At 37.5% G+C, this 20987-nt stretch overlaps 2 protein-coding genes across 2 annotated transcripts; one reads left to right on the top strand and one right to left on the bottom strand.

The window, feature by feature from the left end:
* Positions 1 to 2005: 2005 nt before the first annotated feature.
* zgc:158254 (uncharacterized protein LOC791209 homolog) lies at positions 2006 to 20083 on the bottom strand. The gene is made up of 9 exons (XM_038286319.1): positions 19358 to 20083; positions 19038 to 19119; positions 11891 to 12087; positions 11669 to 11759; positions 9806 to 9968; positions 9527 to 9712; positions 9281 to 9371; positions 8486 to 8609; positions 2006 to 3790 (listed from the first exon to the last, which is right to left on the bottom strand). Exons 1-9 carry the CDS (start codon positions 19724 to 19726, stop codon positions 3576 to 3578), a joined length of 1518 nt encoding a protein of 505 aa, XP_038142247.1. The 5' UTR covers positions 19727 to 20083; the 3' UTR covers positions 2006 to 3575.
* LOC119784328 (secreted frizzled-related protein 2) lies at positions 15546 to 18469 on the top strand. The gene is made up of 4 exons (XM_038286320.1): positions 15546 to 16287; positions 17315 to 17490; positions 17559 to 17645; positions 17779 to 18469. Exons 1-4 carry the CDS (start codon positions 15761 to 15763, stop codon positions 18096 to 18098), a joined length of 1110 nt encoding a protein of 369 aa, XP_038142248.1. The 5' UTR covers positions 15546 to 15760; the 3' UTR covers positions 18099 to 18469.
* Positions 20084 to 20987: the final 904 nt, after the last annotated feature.

The following is a 20987-nucleotide window of genomic DNA, read 5'->3' as shown; positions in this document are numbered from 1 at the left end:
GGGAAATGTTTCTATATATCGCAGGCGGATGCGGGTATTTCAGGTTCAGAATTAGTTCTAAACATATGAATGTGCATCTCCACACCATAACCGGGGACTATTGTTTAACACAGTGATATCAGACCACTCAAGTCCTCTATGGCTTGAACTTTTAAACGCATCTATGCTTTTGCATGATTGTGAGATAATTTAGCTATTTAATTTAGATGTGTAGGGAAGAAGAAAAACAGGATGACAGAAAACTAGGCAGGGGTTTTTACTTTTTTGAAGCCTCTAATCACAAGGTTCAAGAAAATGTGTAAAGATGAGCTAAAAAAGGTAAAGGCCATTTACAATAAATTACCTAAGCGATAATAGACTGTATAAAAAAACATTACTAACTAAAATAAATAAATAAAAATTGGCTACATTAAAATAATTGATTAAAAAAACGTATTAGTTCATGACCTTGAGTTATGCAGCAGGACCATTGCAGCGAGTCCATCTTTGAATGAAAACAAAAAAGAAAAACAATCAATAGTCAAAAGTATCTAAAGCAGATGAATCCATGCAATGCTTCAAAGAAGAAAATGACAGTAAAAGCCAATTTCCAGTTATCCTAAATACTTAATTTTAACTCTAACTCTAGGAGGAAATCAATTTTCCAACTGGTTATTTTCAGCAGGCTGATCGGATTCCAAATTCTACTGGAAAATTAAATCTATATATTCATAAAGCTGGTCAGCAGACAGACCTCATGGCTCCATAACAACATGGATCCTCTACCACTACAATCTTCTTTCCTACTTTGTGACCCTGGTTTCTTAAACTAATGTATAATTTGCTATATTCACAAACTGAAAAGATGATGGACTTTAGTCCTTTCACTCTTTTCCACTCTAAAGTGGGCTTAATTCAAGGAATGCAACAGTCAGAGTCCATGCATTGACTTCAGTTGCAGCCACGCCTTTTGAATATTTCACAATGAAACATTTTCTTACAGCCCCTGCAAGGTTGCAGTTAACCTGAACCTTTGCTCTCAGTTTTCCTTCCTTAACTTCCTAATAATATACTAGCATACAGCATCATGCAACCTTTTAAAGTAATTTAATGTCACTGTAAAGTCAGCAGTTTTGCCTTGGAATAATATGGGCATTACCTAACATTTTTATGTAAACCTCCTGAACAACATTGTTGAAAATGCCATTAAAAATTCAAAACAATCAAACTTTACAGACATAAAAAATTTATATATTTCTAACAACTTCCTATGTAAGTTTTACTTTTTTACTGAAATATAGAAAAATAAATAACTATTTAAATTACCTTCTATATCTTAGAGGTTGTCTGTCTGTTATATGGTATACAAACATTCAAACATTGAAAACACAGTATTAGTCACCAGATAATTGTTTAAAATTTTTGGGGTACTTAAAGGTAGAGATAGAAAACAATCTTGACATTCTTTTTAGAAACCCACGGAAATATAAAATGTGAAATGGCATGTTTTTTTCTGTAAGTGTTAAAAAAACAAAGATCAACATATTAAGACAGTGAAATCCCTATTCTACTAGTTAATCGAGTTTGTGATACTCATACGAACAGACTGCATAGCAGTGCTGGTAAACTAAAGTGATCGTTAGGGTCACAGGAATTCCAATGCTAGTTAAATCAGACAACTATTCACCTATATTTTACCACATAATACTATAAATTCAGACACCATCCAATTCTAAATTTAATTTTTGTGAACAAAAATGACATTAACAGATTAATGGTAAATTTTAATGTAAGACTCATTCCTGTTTCTTTAGAGATTTGAAAACACTGAAATAATACTGCATTAAGTATTGCCAAATATATGTAGCCACAGATACATGTAGTCTCTTTAAATTGTATCATAGTTGTCGTCAATGTCTGAATTAGATTTTTAAGTTTGATGCATCGGATTGGAAGCACTTGATGCCACCTAGTGGCCAAAAGGTGCTTTGGCATCTTCAGTAAAGAATCAAACAACCAAACTCTGTTCATAAAACATAGCTTTATAGATTTAATGTCTTAACACACACAAGTACATTGTTCACACTTACAGATTTAGTGCAATGTCAACCATTAATAAATACACGTCTTTAACTTAAATGACCAAATGATGGTAATAAATAAATAAATAGACACAGACAATAAATACATTTGTGTTGTGCAGATATTAACGCGCAGTAAAACAGACCAAAGATCTAGATTTGACTTTTACCTGAAGGACTGGCTTTGCATTATGCTATCCAGCCCAGTATAGTCCTGACTGTTGGATTTTAAACAAAGCTTTATTAAATAACACTTTGCGACCAATATCAATAACTCTGGACATGAAGATGAAAAAATGAGCTGACACATTATATCTGAGAAGCATTTTCCATCAGGAATACATTCACAGACGACAATTATCACATGACCACAAGAAAATGGCTTCAATTTCATATCAATAAATTAAAATGACCTGAATCAGGGGCAGAGGCCTCATCTACTCAGACAGAGTGCAATTAAGCTGGCCATTATCAGACAGCCTGTTTTGGATATCTCTTCTCTGTGTTTATAAATACCAATCCCTCTAAATCTATCATTTATTATTAAGGTGCTGTTTAGTTGTTAAAACATTTAATCTCTTACATTTTTCACAAAACTTTTTTTTTTTTTAAACAAATCATAAATTATAGTGGATCTGTCCTGTTAACATTGAACTGGAGATTTCATAAAGAAATATGTGACGCTATTATGTGCAACTTTCATACAGACTTAGACCAGTTCAAAAGTCCTGAACCTCCCTTTATCACTTGATGTTCCTGACCTGCTTGAGTTAATTTTAGGTGGTCTTGAGCAACAGCTTCCAGGCTTTCTTTTAAGGATCTTAACATGTTTTTGACACTGGAAGATTTAAATAAATTAAATTTAAATTCCCTGTACTAAAAATGATTTTAATTACAATTTTTGAGTTTGTTGGTCTGTCCAACATTAGCCTATGAATCATTAAATGTTTAATAAAGGCATCTAAAGTTATTGTTAGGCCTACACAAAGCAAAATGATTCAGGATCAATAATTGTATTGTTAGCTGTGAAACGTTGAAAAAAAAAATGCCAAGAAGCAAATCATAGCACCACTTAACATAATCTGCTCTGATTTTTAAACAGATGGAGAAATAATAAACAAATAAGGACTTTGTTAATTGCATCTGCTAATCTCATCTTCAGTAAACAAAGAAACCTATGCTAACAGCTCTTTGGGACTTACTTCTTACTGCAGAAATGCTGTTATGTCTGTGAGACATAACTTTGGCACTTTGAGCAACAACAATATGCATTTAAACATTTTCAGAGGAGCCCATTAAGTCCTTCAGAAACCCTGAGAAACTTTGCTCAAAGACAGCCGTATACCAACCAATCCGACTTAATGAAAGAGGTATCTATGATCTAATGTTAGGGGTTCATGATGTTTGCAAAGTGCTCCATATTACCTGACGGTGTGTAAATGTTAGTCAGACCTAACTAGAAGGATTGGTGCATTTTAAAGCAGATATAAATTATTAGGTAAATGAATGCCTTGGCTATAGATCCAGGTGGAGGTCGCCGTGTGAGAGAGATGGGTAATGGTCATCCACGACAGACTTAGCTTGATGTCTTTGAGCAACTAGTCTCTGGTAGCGAGCCTGCTGCTGGTAATTGGGGTCAACGTTGACCCAGCTGGTGGCCACCCACTTTACTCCTCGGTTGACAGGACAATCACCATGCAAGGAGTACTCGTCTAGCTCGCCCATCCAACCTGGGAAATAGTGACAGAGAAACATTAAAGCCTGGTGAGAATGGAGAGTGGTGGGCCCACCACAGTGGAGGGGAAATGATTAATTAATACAGATATACAGGAACAAAGGTCTATCATAAAAGCCTAAGTTTAAATAAATAATTCAGAACTTTAAAGTATAATTAAGTATTTTGTTGCTGAATTCACAACCTATCAGTTATGAAACAGTCCTGCAGCACTACAGTTGTTGTGGCACATGAAGTCGAGTTTAACGGGAAATTGAGAAACTGCATGTACAGTGAGTCCAAGAAGTATTTGATCCCTTGCTGATTTTCTTTGTTTGCTCACTAATAAAGATGTGATCATTCTGCACGTTTAATGGTAGATGTATTCTAACATGGAGAGACAGAATATCAAAAAGAACATCCTGAAAAAAAAACCTAAGGAATATATATTAATTAATTTGTATTTCATTGAGGGAAATAAGTACTTGATCCCTCAGTATGCATTAGGAGTTCTGCCTTTCACAGAGCAGTTAGACACTCCCAATCAGCTTGTTATCTGAACTGAAGCCACCTGTTCTCACTACTCACTTGTGTGAAAAACACCTGTTCACAGAATCAGACAATCTGACAGATTTCAAGTCTCCAACATGGGTAAGACTAAAGAGCTGTCTCATGACCTCAGAGTCAGGATTGTTGACCTCCACAAAGCTGGAATGGGCTACAAAAAGATTAGCAAGGTGTTGGATGTGAAAGTAACAACTATCGGTGCAATTGTTAGAAAATTTAAAGAGTATAACATGACCATAAACAGACCTTGGCCTGGTGCTCCAAAGAAGATTTCACCTCTTGGGGTGACAATGCTCCTGAGAACGGTCAGAAATAAACCTGCAACCACTCATCAGGAGTTGGTAAATGACCTGAAGGCAGCTGGGACCACAGGGTGCAAGGAAACAATTGGCAACACTTTGCACAACAATGGACTAACATCCTGCAGTGCCCGAAAGGTACCCCTGCTCAAGAAGGCACATGTGGAGGCGCGCCTTAAGTATGCCAATGATCACCTGAAAGATGAACCAAGTTATTGGCAGAAGGTTCTGTGGTCAGACGAGACCAAAATTGAACTTTTTGGCCTCAACTCTACCCGCCATGTGTGGAGGAAGAAAAATGCTGCCTATGACCCCAAGAACACTGTGCCCACCGTCAAGCATGGAGGTGGAGGCATAATGTTTTGGGGCTCTTTCTCTGCCAAGGGTACAGGGCTACTTCACCGCATCACTGGGAAGATGGATGGAGCCATGTACCGTACAATCCTGAGGGACAACCTCCTCCCCTCTGCCAGGAAGCTGAAAATGGGACGTGGGTGGGTCTTCCAACATGATAACGACCCGAAACACACAGCAAAGGCAACAAAGGACTGGCTCAAGAAACATCACATGAAGGTCATGGAGTGGCCCAGCCAGTCTCCGGACCTCAATCCGATTGAGAATCTATGGAGGGAGCTGAAGGTCAGAGTTGCCAAGTGACAGCCCACCAACCTTCCTGATTTAGAGAGGATCTGCAAAGAATAGTGGGCCAAAATTCCCCCTGTGCTAAACTTGTGGTTAACTACAACAAATGTCTCACTGCTGTACTTGCTAACAAAGGCTTTGCCACTAAGTATTTACTGTGTTTGGCTAGAGGGATCAAATACTTATTTCCCTCAATGAAATACAAATTAATTAATATATATTCTTTAAAGTTATATTCTGGATTTTCTTTTTGATATTCTGTCTCTCCATGTTAGAATACATCTACCATTAAACGTGCAGAATGATCACATCTTTATTAGTGGGCAAACGAAGAAAATCAGCAAGGGATCTAATACTTCTTGGACTCACTGTACTTTAATACAGGTGCTGGTCATAAAATTAGAATATCATGAAAAAGTAGATTGATTTCAGTAATTCCATTTAAAAAGTGAAACTTGTATATTATATTCATACATTACATACAAACTCATATATTTCAGATGTTTATTTTGTTTAATTTTGATGATTACAAATGACAACAAATGAAAATCTCAAATTCATCATATCAGAAAATTAGAATATTACTGAAGACCAATAAAAACAAAGGATTTATAGAAATGTTGGCCAACTGAAAAGTATGAACATGAAAAGTATGAGCATGTACAGCACTCAGTATTTAGTTGGGCCTCCTTTGGCCTGTATTACTGCAGCAATGCGGCATGGCATGGAGTCGATCAGTCTGTGGCACTGCTCAGGTGTTATGATAGCCCAGGTTGCTCTAATAGTGGCTTTTAGCTCTTCTGAATTGTTGGGTCTGGTGTATTGCATCTTCTTCTTCACAATACCCCATAGATTTTCTATGGGGTTAAGGTCAGGAGAGTTTGCTGGCCAATTAAGAACAGGGATACCATGGTCCTTCAACCAGGTACTGGTAGCTTTGGCACTGTGTGCAGGTGCCAAGTCCTGTTGGAAAATGAAATCTGCATCTCCAAAAAGTTGGTCAGCTGCAGGAAGCATGAAGTGCTCTAAAACTTCCTGGTATGTGGCTGCGTTGACCCTGGACCTCAGAAAACACAATGGACCAACACCAGCAGATGACATGGCACCCCAAACCATCACTGACTGTGGAAACTTTACACTGGACTTCAAGCAACGTGGATGAAGTGCCTCTCTTCTTTTCCTCCAGACTCTGGGACCTTGATTTCCAAAGGAAATGCAAAATTTACTTTCATCAGAGAACATGACATTGGACCACTCACCAGCAGTCCAGTCCTGTTTCTCTTTAGCCCAGGCAAGACGCTTCTGACGCTGTCTGTGGTTCAAGAGTGGCTTGACACAAGGAATGCGACAGCAGAAACCCATGTCTTTCATACGTCTGTGTGTGGTGGTTCTTGAAGCACTCACTCCAGCTGCAGTCCACTCTTTGTGAATCTCCCCCACATTTTTGAAGGGGTTTTGTTTCACAATCCTCTCCAGGGTGCGGTTATCTCTCTTGCTTGAACACTTTTTTCGACCACATCTTTTCCTTCCCTTCGCCTCTCTATTAATGTGCTTGGACACTGAGCTCTGTGAACAGCCAGCCTCTTTAGCGATGACCTTTTGTGTCTTGCCCTCCTTGTGCAAGGTGTCGATGGTCGTCTTTTGGACAACTGTCAAGTCAGCAGTCTTCCCCATGATTGTGTAGCCTATAGAACTAGACTGAAAGACCATTTAAAGGCTTTTGCAGGTGGTTTGAGTTAATTAGCTGATTAGAGTGTGGCACCAGGGGCCATCAATTTTGAACCTTTTCACAATATTCTAATTTTCTGATATGATGAATTTGAGATTTTCATTTGTTGTCATTTGTAATCATCAAAATTAAACAAAATAAACATCTGAAATATATGAGTTTGTATGTAATGTATGAATATAATATACAAGTTTCACTTTTTAAATGGAATTACTGAAATTAATCTACTTTTTCATGATATTCTAATTTTATGACCAGCACCTGTATCTTCTGATGATAGCGACATGGACATAGGAGAGTTTTGGCAGCAGAGGAGCAAGAAATTCAGGTTGCTAAGTCGCCCTTTAGTTTGGGGGAGGGTTTTTGACAGGTCATTGAAATAGCAAGCAAATCTTTGACAAACCCAATATTTTTGGTAATTATTTCATAAAACATATAACCATTATGAAAAACCTTAGCGATTGAGAGGTTGTACTTCATATTATAGTTCTGGTGTTGTTTTACAGTATAAAATTACCTAGACTATTTAATAGGTAACTCAATTTGGTTTTGTGAACACATAAAAAAGAGGGTATTGCATATATGTTTTTTTCTTAACAGTTGAAGGATTTCAGTCATTTCATGGTAAAAAAAAACAGGTATGAAGTCTGGGGCATATTCAGGACAGTTAATTTAAACTTTTAACTTTAAACAATAACCTTTACGCACTTAAGGAATAAAAATAAAAACATATTTTTATATTTGAATGTACCTCGACTGAGGGATACATTTGGGTAACATCACATTCATTTAAACCAGCGTTTCCCAATCAGTGGTCCGCAAATGCATTGCAAGGGGTGCATGAAAATATTTTCTTTCTTAAAATCAAATAGGGTTGGAATCTGTTTTGCTTTGTGAGAACCCAATTGAAAAATTAAATAAGCTTTTATCAACCAAAAAGTACGTTTTTGTAAAGAACAGCCTGGTATCAGATGCTTACGACAGAGAGCTATCTGAACTCATCAAAGCAGCATAGGTGTCTTGATGAAAACAAAGTTAAACTAAATAAGTCAGTCTGCTAATAATTGGTGTTCTGTATTTTGTTACCAATTCATCAAGTTTAAATGTGGTTATAAGGGAGTTACTCAGAGAAGTATATATATATTTATAAAAACAAATTTATAGTATGATTTTATTTTGCATTTATTCCGATTCCTTACTGAATTCCAGGCAACATATTTATTTCTTTATTTATACTTGAGATGAAAAACATAAAATTAGAAAAAAATCCAATGCTCAAATTAGAAAAAGTAAAATAGTCTTAATTCAGTTATTGTTAGTTACTCTTTTGGACAACCATAAGTACTTCTGACTGATGGGTATGCCCAAAGGGGTACAAAAAAGGTTGGGAAACTCTGATTTTAACAACAGAAAGACTAGATTCACCAAGCTCATGTATCATAACATGCCCGTTTTTCTTTTTTGTTTTTTTTACCTCTGCCATCAGAGAGATGATTGTACCATAGGAGAGCTGTTCCGGGGGTTGGATTTATTCTAAGATTTCCTTTGCCACAAGCCTGTTGGGTGTCTGTCAATTCAACTCCATCCTGGACCAAAGCCTAAAATACACAAAAACAAGTAATGACCTATTAAGATGCTTAATTTCTGAAAACAATGTGTTCAGTCCTTTCAAAAAGAAGGTTGGAAGAAACAAATACAGAATATCTGAATACCACAAATAAAAAAATGCTTATTTGTTCTTTTTTATTTGTGGACAATTTTCTAAATTATCAAATTATTTACTTCTTTATTCTTTAGAACTAGCTTCTAGTCTGATAAAGAACAATTTTCTTTTGTTTATTTACTTTCTCTTTCAATAATGTCACAATGAAATTTAATAGAATTAGGATCACATCATCAGAACTTCAAAACATCAACAAACTTGCAGGCTTTTTAAAATAAAAAAAGCGAATAAACAAAAGATATGTTTGAATAATCTATGTTGTTGATTTGTGTTTTAATTGAAAAGAACAAAATTCCCTGTTCTTGTAAACTATTTACAGCCTTAACTTAACCATGAAGATAAAAAGATAACACCTTACTGCCTTATTTATGTGCATATATTACGGTTTAACATAGTGAATGTGACAGAAAATTGTAGTTATGTGAATCAATTTACTTGTAATGGGTCAATATATAACTGCTTAAAAGAAGCAGTAGGATTCTATGTAGCTATCATCAAGTAGATCAAGCAGGTTTATGCTAATAGATGCACATAAACCAACACTACCTGCTCATCGTAAGTACGATTATCTGCCACAGGGAAGACACTTTCCCCACCACTCTCCACAGAGTTGAGGTAAAATAAAACTGTCAAATATCTGGAAAAAAAGCAACAAAAGGAGCATTATTGTTTAATAGTTCAGATTTTATAACATATAGAACAAACCTATCTAATAGATGACACACATCTTGAGTTTGAATCTGACAAGCAAAGAGGATGTGAAAAGAAGATTGCTTTTATTAAGTTGCATACCTGCAGGAGACCTCTGTGAGCGCTGAGGTGTTTCCTGCCAGCCGTGTGTGCGCACAGGTGGTCTGTGAGTGAGACGAGCTGCTATCATAGTGAGCGTCGGTGAAGTCTTGATGCTCGTAGCGAGATACCTGCAGCGGTTCACTTAGCTCAACCAGTGCAGAGGGCAGACGTGTCAGAGAGATTACCCTGAGAGCATGAGGAGGGAAAACAAGAGAATAATTTTCCATTTTAATAACAGCTGTTTTTGTGGGGAAAAGAGCGAGACAAATAGGCAGTGACCTTTTCCTGAGTGACTGCACAACGTGGTGAGATCCTGGTCCCTGGAAAAGCCATGTTTGCCTGTTTCTTTGCTTAAAGTGTCTATGCAGGCTCCCACTGCGCGGTTGTCGTGGGTGCTGGGACCCATCATAGACACGGCGGAACTCTCCGAGCGTCAGAATCCCTGCAAGCCACATTCAAAAGTGAAGATAATTAAACAAGCCTTTTACTATGTAGTGTTGGAAGTCCAGCTCAGTAGAATGCATTCCTGAATTTCTGTTTTCTGGTTCTTCATTGTTATTCTAATTTTCTGAGTTAAACCATGTGCAGATTCTTCCAGCTAAACTTATCATGAGTTCCCCCAGGACACACATGTCCCAGTCCCAACAATAGCCCTGGGGTGCCAGAGAGGAGGTGACTAGAGGACACGGGAGTTGGGGAATACACGGTATCCGGGGGAAAATTAAGTGAAAGGGCTGGCAGACAATCAGGTTTTAATGAGATAGGACAAGGCCCTTCCGGATGTGGAGAACGCCTGGCACAATGGTATCAGGTCAAAACGGTGTCACCCCTCTTCCTGCCTTAATATTCACCAACACTCGCACGCAACTACAGCTACAAGTCATTTACAGTAGCCTTACACATACACACTCATTTGAAGAATCCTGAAAAGTTTGTCCAAATTCATGGTATTCTAGAATACAATGGAATGAAAATAAGCTTAGGTTCTGAAAGGGAACCCAAGTATTGGGTTTAGAGGAATAGTGTATAATTTTAACACCAAAATGGGAGGGTTCCCCCCCTGGGATAAAGACCAAGGTGAAAAGGTACATAGATCTTTGAATATTTCTCTCTCATTGTTCTCATTTCTATCTATTTAAATATGATGTAAATGTTTCCTTTTATTGTCAAAAAAATCATTTTTGTATGTTTCCTTTGAATATGTCAACATTTTAGTTATTATATTCATTCAATTTAGGTCTGGATTGCCATGGCAATAAAAGGCAATTATGTAGGTTCTCTGAGTATTTTTATATCAAAACACTGTGAATTTAAATCTACTTTGACCCCTGAGCAGCAGTAACCGAGGGTTAAATTGAAGAAATAAAGCCAAAAATTGCCAAAGTAGAAAGAAGAATTGTTTTGTTCTTCGCTTTTTTGGAGTAATGGAGATTTTATTGATCTGTGTATAATGCATAATTCATAGTAGATCAGGATGTGATTACCGTTGAATGGAAACCTTGCATGTCTAAAACCATTCCTTTGTTGTACATTCTGTTAGCTTGTCTGTGTGATATATTAAAAAATATGATGTGTTGAACTAGATCTGCTATTTTCACAGCTTGTGAGAGACATTTTGTTTATAAAGAAGCAGGGTATTATTTCATAAAAACATTTATTTGAAATCTATAAACCAAGTTTTCTGGCAAACAGCAATGATGAACTGCAGTGCTATACCCAGCTATTGTAGTATCTAGGCAGGAGCTGTCAGTCTGGTAAAGAATTTGTTTTTAAACAGACTAAAACTAGACTAAAAGATCATAATAACTAAAATGCGACTAAGACAAATAATAGATTTCATCCTGAAGAATAAGACTAAGACTAAATCTAAGATGGCTCTCAAAAACAAAACTGATGTAAAACTTCAAGTCAGGCTTAGAAAATAAAATTTGCAAAAATTCCAGTTTCAGAAAGTGATTGGAAATTAAAGACCTTTTTTGTTTTTTTTTTAAATGCACCGATTTTCTTTTATGGAACTTATGCAAACATGCAAATTATTATTCCATATATTTTCAAAGCAAACAGAATTCCTGCTTATCCATCAATCAAACACTAAGGGCCCTTCCGAATATACACAGATATATGTATTACAGAAAGACAGACCTGTTGGAGAGGCTTCCAGACCAGAGAGTATTTGCCGTAAGCTAGCTGGGCTTAACCACGTCCCATCTCGAGAACGGGAATGACTCACAATCTAGATGGAAAACAAAATATCTTATTTTATCACCAAGGCAAATTTAGAATTACAATTTATTCATCTATTTTTGGAAATGTGTATTCTTCCTTCATCAGGGTTAGTTGTGTGTGCTATTATCCTGCGGATACCTCTTGCTTCTGAAGAAAGCCGTCTTGGTTCAGGTCCAGCAGACTGAAGACCTCTTCTGTGCTTAGAGAAAGCAGAGGCTGGTTTAGCTCTGCTTGCTCTTGGCTAGGTGTTGCTGTCTGGCTATCCATCAGACCTTTGAGCTGGGCCAGCTGTACCACCACACGTGATTCTTCCTCTGACAGAAAACCAGGAATCTCTGTCATGAACGGGGAGAAATGTTTTAATTTCACATTTGCAGTCATATAACGACACAATTTTCTATGTAGTTATGTAAAGTTGGAAGATTTTCGTATTTATTTGTATGTATTTCTTTATGTCAATCAGGTTTCCATATCTGAAGACAGAACCCTCTGCAAATTCTTAAAATAGCTGACAATCAGATTACATGGAAAGAAACTGGCCACATCACTTTTCAGGTCTTGTAACATTCTGAGATCTGGATTTTCACTTTGCCGTTCACATAAATCGGCTTTGTTTAGGCTGTGTGTATGTATGCTGTGTATTTAGCTTCATCCACCAACCTAAAACAAGCTCACAACAATCTACCATCATATTGACTTTACACTGCAGCTGTTTGAGCTGCAGTGTGTTCTGCATAAAGGCCTTTTTAATTTTGGTTAGATCAGATCAAAAAGTTCTTTCCTAATCTTTATTACATCCCTGAAGAGGTTGTGTGAAACTGCAATCAAACATTAGATGGCCTTTCTCATATCAGATGCTGATATTACTGTAATCACTGAAAAAATGCTCAATGACATGTTCAAAGCTCACTAAATAACTTTATAACTTAACCCCACAAAACATTTATCCCTCACCCGCTGGTCAGAGTCAGTGAGGCACACATAGTTTCTAGCCTTTTTAAAGTCACCTTAACTCAAACATAGATGGCTTCTCTAAAGATAAAAGTGAAAATAAAAGCCAGAGGGCTGGAGTTTAGGCTTTACTAATCCTGTGGAATGTGCCTGAATAGACGGTGTTATAGGATTTGCTGCTGACCCCGATGTCTCACACCTTACTTACACTTAACTCTTAAGGAACAATAAAAAACATTGACATACAGACATCCACACATGGAACAAAAATGTTGGCAACCAATTGTTTAGTGAAAGAAAAACCCACAATGAACACAGAAATAAAATAAATCTGACAAAAGTAATGAAAAACAGAAAAATCAATGAAAATGAACAAATGAAAGTCAGCCATTGCTTTTCAACCCTGCTTTAAAAAAAATAAAATAAAACTTAAACTCAAAAAACAGGCCTAGACAAAAAAAAATGATGGTACTTAATTTAATATGCTGTTGCATACTGTTACTATTACTCTAGCTGTTAGTCAGCCTTCTGCTCCTCTCAGCAGGTATTCTGGACCACTGCTCATGAGCAAACTGCTCCAGTAGTCTCAGGTTTGAAGGCTGCCTTTATCAGTCGTGATGGTTCAGCTCCTTCCAAAGATACTAAATAGGATTTAGGTCAGGGCTCATCAAAGGCCACTTCAGAATAGTCCAGTGTTTCCTCTTAATGCCTGAAGACACCAGTTGCGTACGACTTTTTAATCTCCGATCTGATTTTTTTTGCATGAGTCTGTGCCGCTTGCTATATATATATATATATATATGCTCTGTGCAACTGTAAAACAGACTGTTTCCCTGTGCAATTTACATATCTTATTTTGTATCTTCCCCAAAAGCGGAAGTTTTTTCTCTGTAACTGTGCCTCTCTTTCTGCCGCCGAATGGCTGCGTAGTCCCCTTGCATAAAATCATGTCAGATAATCACCCCCATTGACTTTCAATGAGCGCTAAACACCATGCCGCCACAACCTCGTCCGACAGATTGGAGGCAAAATTGGATTCAGTGTTTTCTTGGCTTTAGCCAGTCCTGTGTGTTTTCAGTCAATCCAGGAGGAGGTTGGCTACAGTCCCATGGATCAACTGTAGTCACAGGAGCATCATGTTGCTTATAGCCATTATATTCATGAGATAATTTTTTAATCATTCTGTTGAAGCAATGCTTGACTTCAACTTAATTTTCATAGACTTTTTACGTATTACTTGTCAGATTAAGTTTATCATTCTAGTTTTTTTTTTCATTAAATGAAGGATACCAATAATTTTGCCAACATGTATAAATTCGGTCCTTGTTTTTTTCTAAATGCATGCTGAATCCAGAAAGGACCAACATGTATAACAACATGCAAATCAATAAGCATTATGCTAATTAAATCCTCTCACAAGCTGGAGGCACAAAACTCTAATGAAGCTTTACTGCACACTTGCTCTTTTAATTGACTGTTTGCCTTTAAGTGGAGTAGATAAATCTCTGTCAACAGTGATTTGATCTGTCAGACATCTAAACTGATTATTCAAAGTACCTAATGAGAGGATGGATGGATGGATGGATGGATGGATGGATGGATGGATGGATGGATGGATGGATGGATGGATGGATGGATGGATGGATGGATGGATGGATGGATGGATGGATGGATGGATTTCTGACAGTTTATCAAATGCTTCAAAAGAAAAACAAAAAAAGCCTTTTTTATAATTCTTTAAGAACTTGGGGTAAAAACTGCAAAATATATTATAAAAAAGTCAATCAATCAATCAATCAATAGGTAAAAGTGATGATTAGTACTGATTACTGGGAGAAATGCTCCTACCAAAAGCCAGAATAAATGAACTGTGTGTCTAATGATTGAAGGCTGTTCCTCTCAGCTAGTTTACACTTAAACACCTGTGGTAGGACTTGTCTCTCAGGCAGTTTTAATAATCATGAAAGAAAAAGGATGTGCTGGTTTCAAGAAATAGAAACTGCTAAGATTAATACCCGTAAAGCTGTAACATGATATGTGTCTACTCTGCCATGTCTAATTTTGCACATAAACTATCACGTTGGATCAAGTTGCACTAAACATTAAAGCATTTTTTTTCCTATGGTTTAATTTCCAAAACCTTCTCCAACATGTTTAGTAGTTTTCTCTTAAACTTGTTGGTACTTTGATAAAAGTATAATGTGTTGTTCCTTCCTCTGGCTTTTTCATGCTACAGCCCATCTATGTCCAATTGTCGTGACCCCTTCAAATAAAAGACTTCCGGCACGCTGGCTGCTTGTATAGTAGAGGCTTTGTTTGTCACCCGTGTCGTTTGCACTGTACCCTCGGTTAATCCCTATTGTCCAGTCAAGCCTCATTAATCTGGAGAATTGATATGAATGAAGGCGGATCGAGGCTTCCTCTTCTCCCTCCCGTGGATGTCTGTCTTTCTCCCCCCGGAAAGGAAGTGACCCGCTTGTCAGAACAGGAATCAGGCCACGGCTATGCTGTGGGACAACCCAAATTTTGTTCATATCCTCTACAAATGCTCATAAATGTAGAACTGACTGTACAGGGTTCACTTGTTATTACCTTGGTCAATAATGACCTCAGCCCCCAAGGAGATAACTGTCTCCAATATTACTGGTATTTTAGTCCTTTAGGGAAAGCAGTATTCTGATAAGAAATCATCTCTGCACTCCTGAGCAAAAGCCCTGTGCATGTAGAGACGGTAAAGAATACTCTTAACAAATTATCAAATTTGGTTAGAAAACGAAACATTTAATTCAAGAACATTATTATTTTAAAAGATGTTTAAATCTGTCAAAGACTATTAAATTTACTCAATAAATTAATGCACCTCTCTCCGAGCACCCCGCCCCTACTTCCTACAGCGCTCTACACCTCCCCTTTCCTATTTCTATGCAAGTCTGTTCACTGCCCACTATAAATACATCTAACCTGACAATATCCTCTCCACTTCCACTCAGACAACATTAGTACTTCCTAATTTCTCCTATTTTCCTTTTTTCTATATCACAGACATTCTTACTAATAATGACTTCCCCTTTGGCTACTTTGCTCATTCTCCTTTTGCTTGTTTGGCCAAGCAAACCAGCGACACCTGGCAGAGGCCGGACACAGCTGGGCGGATATATGCGGACAGAGGACATAGTTCAATCTGTACTTGAGGAAAAGGGCAGAGACCTGACAGGTATGGACAGCAGGAGAGATGGTGGATTTGGAGACTCTCGTTCCTCGAAACAAGGACTACCAGAAGCAGAAGATGGAGACACATGGGGAGAGCCTGGTACTCCATCTTACTTCAGATCCCCATATCTAACAAGCGACAGCAAACTGTGGGAACCCCGCATCTCTTCTCGATGTGTGCCAGTGCCCTCCAACATGGCTCTGTGCCACAACATTGGTTATGACACCATGCGGATCCCAAACCTGCTGGGCCATGATTCTCCAGCTGAGGCTGTCCAGCAGAGCGCCAGCTGGTTACCACTGCTTGCCAGAGAGTGCCATCCTGACGCCCGCATCTTCCTTTGCTCTCTCTTTGCACCAATATGCCTAGACAGGTACATATGCTTACTCAAACTCACTGAAAAGAATAAGTTTAACAATCTTTTTTCCTATTAATTATAAGTATTGTTAAAAATGCACAAAAGAATAAGAGTTTTTAGGAGGAAGAGGGTCGAAAAAGACCATATTTTGTCTCTAATTGACAACATGGGTCCAGAGTCATCAAAAGACGACACCAGTTAGACCAGGGGTGTCAAACCGGTTCCAGAAAGGGCCGTGTGGCTGCAGGTTTTCTTTCCAACAAAGCAATGGCACACCAGACTCCAGTTATCTTATCAAGTCATCATGTTAAGACTGGACTCACTTGATGAGGTGACTGGAGTCTGGTGTGCTATTGCTTGGTTGGAAAGAAAACCTGCAGCCACACAGCCCTTTCTGGAACCAGTTTGACATCCCTGAGTTAGACACTAAGCACTAGGGTTGTCACGATACTAAACTTTTCAACTCGATACCGATACTAAGGAAAATATTCGATACTCGATACCATTTTCGATACCACAAGGATAAAAACAAAGACTCCAAAATTCAACAGAAATATTTTCATTAATAAATAAAATACAATAAATAAACACAATAAAGGTTGTATGCTGTGCATAATATTATGCAAGCTTGATAAAAAACTTATAAAATTCAAATTAAGTGTTCCTTCCTTGGCTATTCTTTGCACACATAACAATGACACTAGCCAAACCAGTTAAGAAACAAAAATAATTCTAAGCAGCTGCACCTCTTACAAAAAAAAAGTCTGAAACTGAAAAGAGCACAGAATTGTTCAATCACACAGTGTTCTGAAAGTGCATTGTCCTCTATTCTGCACTTAGATGAATGACTGCTTAGGTGCCAGTGGTGACGGCACTGTATCGATACTTTTAAAAACGAGTATTGTATCCGGATACAACATTTCAGCATCGATACTTTGGGGGGGGGGGTCAGGGGTGTCAAGAGGTCTCTACCCTTAAATCAGTTTAAAACTCGTCATTTAATCACTGCTGTCCAATTTCCTTTCCATGCTGTTTTTCACAGGTTTATCTCCCCGTGCATGAGTTTGTGTGAATCTGTACGGGAAAGCTGTGCTCCCATCATGAGTTGCTATGGTTACCCCTGGCCGGAAATTCTGAGGTGTGACCAGTATCCCGCAGATCACCTGGTGTGCATCTCCTCCATCACCAACGCAAGCGTTTACACGGGAGCACGTGGAGGTGAGTAACCGCACACGTATGAGTGGGTCAAGTCTATTAAACCAATTATCCGATTTTAACTATTTCAGTGCCTCAGGCAAGCTGTCGGGACTGTGAGCTAGAGGAGCCTTCGTCCCCTAAAGACACACTGGAGACTTTTTGCAGGAGTGATTTTGGTGAGTCCAGACATGTTTACTCTTTTGGAAGCATTCTATGTTTTTTATTGTTTATGATTATCGAGCAGAAGGATATTTATCAATAAACAGAAGTCAACAAAACTTTTTTTTTCTCTCTCTAAAATCTTCCAAGTTGTGAAGCTGCGTCTGACCAGACTCAAGTACAGTCCATTAAGTCTTTCTCAGTTCTCCCTGGCTTCTAAGTTGGACGTCTTAAAGCCTGGGCCCCTGTCAGGGGGGCAGATACGCTCAGGGATTGAGTTGTGGCTGGAGAGAGATGCTACGTGCGTACAGAACATGACCCGACAACATCCACGAGGCGGCACCTTCCTGGTGACAGGGACAGTCCAAGGGGAACGCCTGGTGGTCAACAAGGCTTACGTTTGGCAAAGACGAGACAGAAACCTCACTGCAGCTTTACGCAAATGGAAAACTCACAGATGCAGGAACTAACATCTTGGAAAATTCTAACTGAAATGTGAGATCAACTATGGTTTTGGGAAAGAGTTTAGAAGCTTCCTATAAAGCAACAGCTGTAAATATTTGTTGGACTTTCTGAAAAGAATTCAAAGCAGTTTAGTCCTGAAACATACTGATAGCATGATTGAGAAACTTTCACTATAGAAGTAGAGACTAGGAAATAAAATGTACATAATGATTTTTATACTTTAACTTAATATTGTTGGTCTATGAGTTTCTGATATATTAATTACTGAGCTTTTCTTTTTTTCTTTCAATCCAAATTTGCTTCCTGTATTTTCTCTTTTCAAAAAATAAAAAAACATGAACATAATTCCATATTTTTTCATATTTCAGTATCTGTCAGCATCTGTTTTTTTTGGGATACATTTCGTTAAATAAAGTAAAATAAATACTAAAAGCAGCATGGTTCCTGTCATTTTAACTTGATTGATCATTTATCAAATAAATGAAAAAGTAAATCTGCTTCTGGAAACATCTCTCATTAGTTTAAATTCGGAAGAAAAACTGATAGATTTGAAATATAATGTTCACCTTTACTTTATTCAAAAAAATAATAGCAGCTATGTTTATTTAATACATGGAAGCTGATCATTCATATTAAGCTAAAGTTTAAATGTAGGGCTCTGACTGAAAAAGAACAACTTGTCTCCAAAAGTTGTATTGTTTCCTGTAGAACTTATAAGATCCAAAGAAAAGAAATCCGCTAATAACTCGAATTAAGGCTGTATGTGTAAAACAGCCCTTGCCTTATTTCTCTCTTATCAAGTTTTGAAGCTTTCTGTCAAAGTGCTTGTGTTACAGCAACTTTTTTTCAACTTTTTTTTTTTTTTTTACAGATAGCTACACATCTTATAGAACTTAGTGTTACATAAAATGCAAGATCTCATTCAGGTGTTGGAATTTACTTACCAAACAGCAAAGGTTTCAGACTCAGTGTTTTCATCTCATGTGTTCTGTCTGCTACAATAGACACCTGCTGAACATGTCCAACCTAAAGGGACACAGGAAACAATTTAAAAGCTGAAACAGTGATCCACAGCATGCTTTTTTTCATAATTTTATTTATGCTATTGCACCATTTATGATGCATCTTTATTTCCATATATTTTTTCCAAATGCTTTGATCCCAATATCCCTAGAGTGAGACTGTAATATGCAATTTTAAATGTATGATCAGTGTTGGTAGTGATTCAAATCGAATTTAAAGGTCATAATAAATGGTCTTTTACCCTTATCCCCTCCAAACGATGCAGGCTGAAACTCTGACTGTAGTCTTCTCCATCCAAGTCACCCACCGATGGAGCAGGTGGAGGCAAAGTATCATCAGCATGGATGACTGAAGCAGGGGAAGCCCCATCTCCCATCACTAAATCCGCAGGGCCGTTGTTGTAGTGCACGTAGAGCAGTAGGGCAATAATATTCAGGATGTAAACATGGAAGAATACCATAACCACGACGAAATAAGCACGAGAGCACACATTGCTTTTCTGGATTTGCAGCCGAGTAGAGCGAGAAGGAGCCTTGCAAGGAGGCGAGAATGGTTTCTCGCTCATGTCGGTTTCTTCGTGCTCAAGTAAATCTTCGTAAGCGTCATTCATAGTTAACAACAGGGAGTTAGATATTGTTTCTACGGAAATATGAACAGGTTAACGTGACAACACAAACCAGGCAGTCTTGATGTTGGAAGACGTTAGCTATCCTCTGACATTAGCATACCTGTGTTGCTTAGCTACAGAGCTAGCCCCGCTGCAAACATCTGTTCTGTTTGAGAAAAGACGAGAACGAAGCAGGACACCATCCAGTGAGTGGAAAAAAATGCAACGACGGTCCCTTTTTGTTAAAATAAATACATATTTCGTGACTTGTCATAACATAAAAGCTGCTAATCCTGTGCTAGCACTGATAGATGCGCTGCCCCTGACAACGAGCCTAGCAACAAGATAGGGCAGCAATATCCGTTGCCCAGCAGCTGTCGTAAACGCTTAGCGCCCCCTACCTGTCATTCCAGACATTTTGACCTGCAATCTTGAAATGTTACAATACATTCTTAAAATGTATCATTTAAATGGTTGTGGACAATATTCAAAGAGAGGAAAGGAAAACAAAATAAGTTGTGAATATCTATCTATCCATTTATTAGTCTATCTGTATCTATATATGTTGGTAGTACAAGTTAAACTAACTTGAGTAACCTTTTGACAAAGTATACTTTTATAAGTAATTCTGCTGCACCATAATATCTTTAGAGAATACTGTTACTCTTACTTCTACTCCATTTATTTTGAGTGACTTCCCTGAGCAACAAATGATCTTTTTTTTTAAGTGCTCCAGACAAAGACACACAGACAATGTTTATGTTAAAATTAGATATATTTTTGGTATACAAGCCTACTTGAACCTACAATGATATTTAGAGATTAGGTTAATATTTTTGTAAGGAGGAAGTATTGTTACTTGAGGCACCTGTTTCATAAGTGTTATATCTAAAAATAAAATTGGTTTGGAGAAGTGTTTTATCTGCCTTAAAATATAATTTTTTTTAGATACATTCTTTTTTCTATTATAGTCTTTAAAATACCAGAATTTGCATGTAACCTTAAATTTTTTTCTGACTTAATTACATCATTTAAATATCAGATGATATCATATGTACCAAATACTTATACTCTTTAGTGAAAATATAAAATATTGCTATTCTTACTTGAGTATTTTCAATATATATAAAGAAAAACATCTATAGAGAGAGACAGAGATATATACAGTATATAAATATTTGATATAGGACAATGCAATATACAAGAGTTTTCGTAGTTGTCCACACGGTGGCGACATAAACACACATTTCATACTTTTCCAACT

Source organism: Cyprinodon tularosa, unplaced genomic scaffold (genome assembly GCF_016077235.1).
Source record: "Cyprinodon tularosa strain WSP-4 unplaced genomic scaffold, ASM1607723v1 ctg223, whole genome shotgun sequence".
In the NCBI taxonomy this organism is placed as follows: Eukaryota; Metazoa; Chordata; class Actinopteri; order Cyprinodontiformes; family Cyprinodontidae; genus Cyprinodon; species Cyprinodon tularosa.
This window is presented reverse-complemented; position numbering and strand designations above follow the sequence as displayed.